Source organism: Sinocyclocheilus anshuiensis, unplaced genomic scaffold (assembly GCF_001515605.1).
Source record: "Sinocyclocheilus anshuiensis isolate Anshui unplaced genomic scaffold, SAMN03320099.WGS_v1.1 scaffold2493, whole genome shotgun sequence".
NCBI lineage: Eukaryota > Metazoa > Chordata > Actinopteri > Cypriniformes > Cyprinidae > Sinocyclocheilus > Sinocyclocheilus anshuiensis.
Window position 1 is genome coordinate 165,114 of NW_015549322.1, and position 8,939 is coordinate 174,052.

The window sequence follows — 8,939 nt, forward strand, 5'->3', positions numbered from 1 at the left end:
AATATCTTCATGGAACATGATCTTTACTTAATATCCTAATGATTTTTGGCATAAAAGAGAAATGTATAATTTTGACCCATACAATGTATTGTTGGCTATTGCTACAAATATACCCCAGCGACTTAACACTGCTTTTGTGCTGCAGGCTCACATATTAAAATAAAATAAAATAAAATAAAGTTTGTGCTGGGCAACGATAAATCACAATTAATCGCATCCAAATTAAACGTTTTTGTGTACATAATATATGTTTGTGTATTGTGTATATTAAGTATATATAAAGACACACACATACAGTATATATAAGCTTGCAGTTATATTATGGGTTGTTGGCATGAGTTGTGCTCATGATAGAGCGAGTAAAAAACCATGACGCTCCAGTTTTTTAAAAATCCGGAAGGAAGTGGGCGTTACCGGGTTATCGGCTTGATTGATGCCCAGGATGAAGACGAGGTGCGCGATGAAGAGCGCGGCCGCACCGTTGTTGACGATGCTGGTCTTGTTGCTGCTCGCCTCCCGCAGGCAGGTGAGGAAGACGATGGTGAGGAAGAGGAAGCCCAGCATCACGCCCACTGAACTCCATGTGATCAGCTTCACCGGCAGGATCTCTCCGTTCTGAAGCAGAAACACGCGTTTATTCAGACTTATCAGACCGGATAGTTCCGGTGCTTGATTCTGATTGGCTGAGCTGCGTTCGAAGCTGTTGTAAATTACTCTACAAACACACACCTCTTTGTTTCTGTGTGTTGCTCGGCAACCACTTTGTAGCAACCACAACTGTTTCTGAGGAGCTACATTGTTTGGTGGAAGAATACTGTTTTTATTAATATCATTACACTTTATTTGGTGAAACCTTGCTACGTATATGGAATAACCGTTTTATAAAAGCAATAATCCCCAAGAAGCCGTGGTTTACAGTGAATTTATAACAGCTAAGGGAGTTTTAACACCCTGCCCCCTGGCTCTTATAAATTCACTGTAAACCATGGCTTCTTGAGGCTTATTGCTTTATTTAAGCACAAAGTATACTTTGGTTTATACGTGGTTCTTCACCACCAAATAAAGTTTTCACATGAACACAAACTCTGTGATCTGACTCAAAGGATACAAGAAGTCTAGACCAGGAAGTACCTGAAATGTAAACAGGAAGTAGCTGATACCTGACTCGACAGAAGAGATGAAACTCATTTTCAGAGGAAGAACTAGTCACCGGATTTGACAAGGTTAGTTCTGATTAGGGGTGTTTACGTTACCGAACATTTTCAGTACGGGTCTTTCGGTTCGGTACGCATGTGCATATCGAACAAATACAGCATTGTTTTAACCACTGCATGAGTGAAACTTCATTGGAAACTTTCAGTTTTATACTACATTGTTACTTTTGATAAACAAAGTCTCATCTTTCAAATTAAATCCATTTAATCAGGAAATTCAAATAATAATCGCTGTATAAACGCCTCAGTTCAAACAGCAGCGCGATCACCCCTTCCTCTTTCCTACTAGTTTTAACGTGAAATAAACATGAATGAACATCCGACGCCTCACGTAATCGCTCAATCAGTGTTTCAACCGCGGAAAGACGTCATTAAAACAGCATGTAAACAACGTCACGTAGCATTTCATTTACCTCAGGCAAGTCATCTGTGTCTACAGCTCGTTATTTGCTCGAGAAATTAAGTCTAGAGAAGTGCATTTCACGAAATATTAGACTAAATACTCATTACATTTTACTTAACCTGTTAGTGATGTCTTAATTATTTAGTGTATGTTTAAATAAATCTGTTATGAAACAAGTCACTGCGTAAATCAATATATTTCAACAACAAATAGAAATGTTAGAATTTAATTAATTTAAAAACTGCATTATGTGCAATTTACATGTTTGCATACAATTTTTTAAGTCAAGTGTTGATTATCATGTTTAAAAATAAATAGTAATTAAAAGTAAGTTTGGGCTGTGTTGTTAATTGTAAACTTATAGTAATATAAAAGGGCTCCCTATAGTTTAGAGCATAAGCTGAGGTAGATTTTTACCCATAAGAAAATTTGAATTATAATTGAATTATTTAAAGAAAGAGCAATGTGTTTAGTAAACCACTGTTTAATAAAAAATAAATACATTTAAAAAAAAAACATTTGTTTAGTATTTTTTTCCTCCTGCTGTACCGAAACCATACCGTGACGTCAAAGCCGAGGTACGTACCGAACCGTCATTTTTGTGTACTGTTACACCCCTAGCTCTGAGTGATCGATGGGCGGTAGGATTTTCTGGGTGGTTGCTAGGGCATTGCTATGTGGTAAAAAATCACTAGAGCATTTTCAGTGGTTGCTAGGTAGTTGGTGGGATGTTGCTAGGATGTATAAAGTATTCTGCCCCAAGAGACCAACCCTATGCAACTAACTTCTGATCAGGTTAGTGTTGGGTTAGGTCGAGTCGAGTCACCTCTCGGCGTGAGATGTCCATGAGCACGGCGAAGCTGGTCATGTGGTAACACTGGCAGCTGATGTGTGTGCTGTTCCTGAAGACCACCTCACAACCCTTAGAAGACCAGCCGCCCGGACCGCCAGCGCTGCACACACAACACAACACAAGCTCACTCACAAACACCTCCTCATATCTACACTACACACACGTACGAGTGTGTACTCACACTATGGAGTGGTTCCAGAACACACAGATGGGTTTAGAGCGCTCCTCAGTGGCCACCAGACGGAACTGCACTGTGATGGGTTTATCCAGCGTGTGCTGCAGCAGCTCCTCGTTATCATGAACCGTTATACTGACCACAGGGGTGTTGATGACCGGACGCTTGGGAACCCTGAACACACACACAGCGTTAGATCAATCAGTGAGTCTGTAAATGTCTGGTCTGGTCTGGTGTGGCCTAGTCTGGTCTGGTCTAGTCTAGTCTGGTCTAGCCTGGTCTGGTATAGTCTGTTCTAGTCTAGTCTGGTCTAGCCTAGTCTGGTCTGGCTAGTCTAGTCAAGTCTGGTCTAGCCTATTCTAGTCTAGCCTAGTCTGATCTAGTTTGGTCTGGTCTGGTCTAGCCTGGTCTAGTCTAGTCTGGTGTAGCCTAATCTGGTCTGGTCTAGCCTAGTCTAGTCTGGTCTAGTTTAGTCTGGTCTAGCCTAGTCTTGTCTAGCCTCGTCTGGTCTAGTCTAGTCTGGCTTAGTTTGGTCTGGTCTGGTCTATTTTGGTCTAGTCTAGTCTGGTCTAGTTTGGTCTGGTCTAGTCTAGTCTGGTTTGGTCTAGCCTAATCTGGTCTAGTTTGGTCTGGTCTAGTCTAGTTTGGTCTGGTCTAGTTTGGTCTAGTCTAGTCTGGTCTAGTCTAGTCTGATCTGGTCTAGTTTAGTCTGGTCTAGTTTGGTCTGGTCTAGCCTGGTCTAGTCTAGTCTGATCTGGTCTAGTCTAGTTTGGTCTGGTCTAGTCTGGTCTGGTCTAGTCTAGTTTGGTCTGGTCTAGTCTGGTCTAGTTTGGTCTGGTCTAGTTTGGTCTAGTCTAGTCTGGTCTAGTTTGGTCTGGTCTAGTTTGGTCTGGTCTAGTTTGGTCTGGTCTGGTCTGGTATAGTTTGGTCTAGTCTGGTCTGGTCTAGTCTAGTCTGATCTGGTCTCACCTGAGGCTCCTCTTGTCGGTGTCGTATCGCTCCGGCAGCAGCGCCGCTAGGCTGTGGAAGATGATGACGCTGGCGATGGCGTCCTGCTCGCGCTCGTCCGGGTGACGTTTCTTCCGATTCGCTGTGTGGTTTCTGCCGGACTCTGCGATTTGCTCGCTATTGTGCCGCTGACCTTTGCCCTCAGGGGCAGGGATGAAGACCGAGTCGGGAAGAGTGACGGCCGTCTCCAGGTCGAGTGGGCGTGGCCCGCGCAAAGACTCGTAACGTGGCAGTTTAGCGCCGGCGAAATTCATCTTCTCCAAACGATCGATGGAGATGACTGGAATAATACAGATTTACACAAAATAAAACAACTAACAGAAATTAAGCAACAAACTAAATGCAATTAAACAATTAAAATTATACTTCTTTGTAGCTAACTTCAGTAGTTTATAGATTAGATAGATATATATATATATATATATATATATATATATATAGATAGATATCATATTGTTTAGTGTAGACAATATACTACAAATACTACAAAAAAATTTTTAACTCAAAGATCTTTGATTAATAAAAACTAACATAAAATAAATAAAAATAAAACATAATATAAACAACTTACATTTAAATGAATTGAAATAAAATATTATATAATTTAACATTTTTTTCCAGCAGATTTTGCCAATCTTTGCTGGATTTACAGAACTACATAAATAATAAAAAAATAAAAAGATTACAAAACTAACTAGTATTTAAATTATATTTTAAATAAAAAATGTAATAAAAAGATTATATATTTTAACATTTTCCAACAGATTTTTTTTTTTTACCATCTAAAACTCAAAGGTCTTGCTGATTTACTTTACTAAATAATTAAATAATGAGCTCCTCATTAAATTATAATTTTACTATTTTCAACAATTTTCCAGCATATTTTGCCAATCTTAAACTCAAAGTTTTTACTGGATTAACTTTCTTTATAACTGGATTTAATTAACAGTTTTTTTAGTTAACTGAGCTCACAAAAAGCAATAGAATTAATATAAATCATTATTAATATCATTAATAATGACTATTATTATAATTAATTTCAATTATAGATTATAATAATAAATGATAATACACTTTGAAAAGAGAAAAATAAGACCATAAACCAAAAACTAAACTGAAATGTAAATGTGTGTGTGTGTGCGGGGGGGGGTTATCACACATAAAATGTCCCTACTACTTTGACAGATTTCAATGAAATGTTGTGATGTGATAAATCACATGCGTCGCTATCACTGACTAAAGAGGTTGTGGGCGTGGCCTGCAGATATTTGGCCAATCAGAAACACTCTTAGCATGTCAGTCATTTTTGTACGGATGGAGGGTTTGTGCATGTAAATCAGTGAAGGAATTAAACAACAGACCGACGTTGGGCGTGACGATGGTGAAGGGGCTCAGGTAGGTCTTCCTCATGTTTTGCGCGAGCGTGTTCGTATACTCCTCGAACTGTCGCAGCAGTGTGGCCGTGCCTCCCTCCGTCTGCTGGATGAGCTCCCAGTGTCCGCGTGTTTCCGCCGACAGTATAGCGCTGCCCACGTGCATCAGGTGCTGCCACAGCGACCAATCACAAAGTAAAAAGTTCGGAACTACTTTTAGTACGTAACTACTTAAAAATCGTTACTTTTACAATGCAAAATAGTATTCCTAATAAAAATAATAAAATTAATATGTTTATTTCGTTCTAAATATAGTTCAAGTCTATTAACATATTTACTGACATATCGCTGGAGACTTACCGATAAAAAAAATTCTAATTAAACTTTATTTGAAGTACTACTTTATTATTAATATTAAGTCTAAAATGTGGTTTCATGTCACTATTAACGATGATCTTAAAATAATATCGGTCTTTAAATGCAAGATATTAAAAAGTGTACCTGAAGAATACTTGCAATAGTTCCACTTTAGCACAATCAAATATACTTAAGTGTATCTTTAGTTGTACTTCAGCTCTACTTCTGCATAATTAAAGTGCATCAAGTACAAAATTAGTTGTTCAAATTTAGAAGGCTTTAAGTATAACAGTTTAGGGTATATTACGTGTATATTTTTATTAAGCATATAAATATGTAAATGTATTTGTTTGGCATGAAACAAAAGTGTTTCAAATAGATTTTAGTATATTTATTTTTCACTAGGGTTAATTTGTGCATTATTTAAATGAGGTAACAAACAAATTTATAAATAACACACTTAATAATGCGTTGAACAATTTAGAAATAATGCATTATAATGGACTTTTTATTGCTACATATGAGAGAAAAATTTTGACAAAGCTTAAACATGTTTAGTTAGTCGCATTACTACTTTTAGTTTGTAACTGTTCGTAATTTGTTACTTTTAAAATGTGAACTAGTATTCCTAATAAAAACAACCAATGACGCATAATGCGTTATTTTTTGAGTTACGAAATATAAGAAATACTGAAATTTCTTGATTTTCAAGTGGATTATTTAATCCACTTACATTATCCACCATTAAACACAGTTTTAACACTAATATCTGTAACTGTTCGTAATTTGTTACTTTTAAAATGTGAACTATGAACTAGTATTCCCAATAAAAACAACCAATGACGCATAATGCGTTATTTTTTGCGTTATTTAAATTATGAGGTAACTGAAATATGCATGGTTTCTTTTACACACACACAAAAAATAAATTGCGCAACGTGTTTATCGTAGCATGTTAGCGCTGCAGCTATGCGCGTGTACCTCGTTAAACAAGACGTCTTGCGTGGCGGTGAGGTTGAAGCCCTGCTGGCTGCTTTCGTGCTGCAGTATGGCGCGCGTCAGGTGATACGCGATCTTCACGTCGCTGCCGTAGAACTGTCTCGTGTTCTTCGTTGCGTTACTCAGCAGCGCCGCCATCTGCTGGACGTCACCGGAATCCATCAGAGACGCGTTACGCGCCAAACGCTCCGACTGCAGACATGAAAACACACATGAGGATGCGCGGATCACGCTGTATCGCGAGAGGTTTGCGTGAGATTCTCACCAGTGTCTTGAGTTTACTGAAGCTCACAGACGTGCAATTGAAGAGGTTCGGAGACAGCCAGCCCTTGTGCTCGTCGCAGTGACGGATCGCAGTTCCTGCGCACAAATAGAATGCAATTAAAATATTAAGTAAATGTAAAACTAGATTAAATCAAATTTAAAAAAATGAAATTTGAAGTTCCTGCTCACAAACATAACACTATTAAAATAGTACGTAAAAATAGTTGACTAACTAAATAACATAAAAAACAAATACCTTTCTGGTGATAGCTTTAGTAGTTTTGTAGTTTATAGGTTTATTGTTTTTGTTTAGATCTACAAATTTTTTACTTCATTTTCAAGAGTTTTCTAGCAGATTTTGCTCAAATTAAACGCAGAAGTCTCGCTGGATTTACTTATCCAATAATAATTAAAAAAACAAAAAAGGTTATAAGATATCATTTATGAATATGAAATGAATAATGATAATGATTTGCAGTTCCGGCACACAGATATGAAGCCATTGAAACAGCTTTTTAATGCAAATTAAATGAAAAACAAAACAAAATAACAATACTTCTTTTGTAGCTAGCATTAGCAGTTTTGGAATTTGATTGTTTCATGTAAATCTGGTGTGAAAGTCAACAAATATTCCACTCATTTTTCTTGATTTTTAAGTGGATTTAAAAGTTTTCTAGCTAAAGTGAAACACAAAAATCAAACTGAATTTGCTTAACTAATAATAATTAAATTAATAAAAAGGTTATAAATGCAGTTCCTGCAAACATATACAATGCCACTACAATATTTCTAACACAAAGTTTACTTCAAAGTTTGAATAAAACTAAAATAAATAAATAAAAATGAGTACAGTACTGTTTTGTACTTTTAATGTTTCATGTAGATCTAGTGTAAAGCTTCAAATAAAATCCACAAATATTGAAGTAAATATATAAGAAATACTGATATTTCTCGATTTTCAAGTGGATTATTTAATATACTTACATAATCCACCATTAAACACAGTTTTAACACTAATATCTGATAGATTAAATCACGTACGAAGATGTAAAATGGTAATTTGTGACCCTGCAGCACAAAAGCAGTGTTAAGTCGCTGGGGTATATTTGACACACACACACACACACACACACACACGTGTTACTGAGGGATTGTGGGACACACATGACAGCCTGATGAGCGTGTGTCTGAGAGTCTGACCTTCACAGCCGCTGGAAGAGACCTCAGCGAAGGGGATATCGCAGCAGTCACACTGTCGCCCGATGACACCCGGCTTACACGGACACTGACCGCTGTCCGGGTCGCAGGAGCGCGAGAACGAGCCCACGGCGTAGCAGTCGCACAGCAGACACGCCGCGCTCGCCGCAGGCCGGAAGTGATTGTCCTGACCAGAGAATCACACCAAAATTGACCCTTATGACTGGTTTTGTGCTCCATATGTAATTGTAAGTACATCTATCTTCTTACCATGGCAAAGTCAGCACATTGTAATCTGATAAAATGATAATTCTTAATGTAATAATAATGTTAAAATAACATTGTGAGTGTGAAATGTTTGTTTGGTACCCATGGATCCTTTCGGACACGAGACGGCCGCTGGTAAACCGAACTTGGTCCGCGGCCACCAGATTCCTGCTTCGATGGCCTGCGGACAGCTGTCGTAGATCACTGAACACACACACACACACACACACACACACACACACACGTGTTACTGAGGGATTGTGGGACACACATGACAGCCTGATGAGCGTGTGTCTGAGAGTCTGACCTTCACAGCCGCTGGAAGAGACCTCAGCGAAGGGGTTATCGCAGCAGTCACACTGTCGCCCGATGACACCCGGCTTACACGGACACTGACCGCTGTCCGGGTCGCAGGAGCGCGAGAACGAGCCCACGGCGTAGCAGTCGCACAGCAGACACGCCGCGCTCGCCGCAGGCCGGAAGTGATTGTCCTGGCCACACAAACAATATCAACATCCAACTGCAGTCTGCTGCGATTTGTGTAACCTGATGACAATTCTCTCTGCTTTTTGGGGGACTGGATGACTTTTGGACTTGCTAGCATTACACAGTAGCTAGCAATAAAATATAAATATATAAAATGATATAATTAAAAAATATATATTATAAAATATTCTAAACAAAATAAAAATAACAGAACAGAACAAATAATAATAACCTATTATACAATATTAAAATTAAAAAGTAAAAAAATTCCATCAATTAAAAAAAAATTTAATATTTTTTTACAACTTAAACCATATCAAAATGAAATAATGTTACAATTTAA

At 38.0% G+C, this 8,939-nt stretch overlaps 1 protein-coding gene across 1 annotated transcript in view; it reads right to left on the reverse strand.

The window, feature by feature from the left end:
• LOC107656894 (cadherin EGF LAG seven-pass G-type receptor 2-like) overlaps window positions 1–8,939 on the reverse strand; it is a 56,503-nt gene that overhangs the window by 12,997 nt on the left and 34,567 nt on the right. Inside the window, 9 exon segments of the mRNA XM_016444831.1 lie at window positions 415–615; window positions 2,444–2,570; window positions 2,652–2,819; window positions 3,615–3,933; window positions 5,015–5,198; window positions 6,365–6,574; window positions 6,648–6,742; window positions 8,213–8,314; window positions 8,418–8,601. Coding sequence (XP_016300317.1) covers window positions 415–615; window positions 2,444–2,570; window positions 2,652–2,819; window positions 3,615–3,933; window positions 5,015–5,198; window positions 6,365–6,574; window positions 6,648–6,742; window positions 8,213–8,314; window positions 8,418–8,601 — 1,590 coding nt within the window.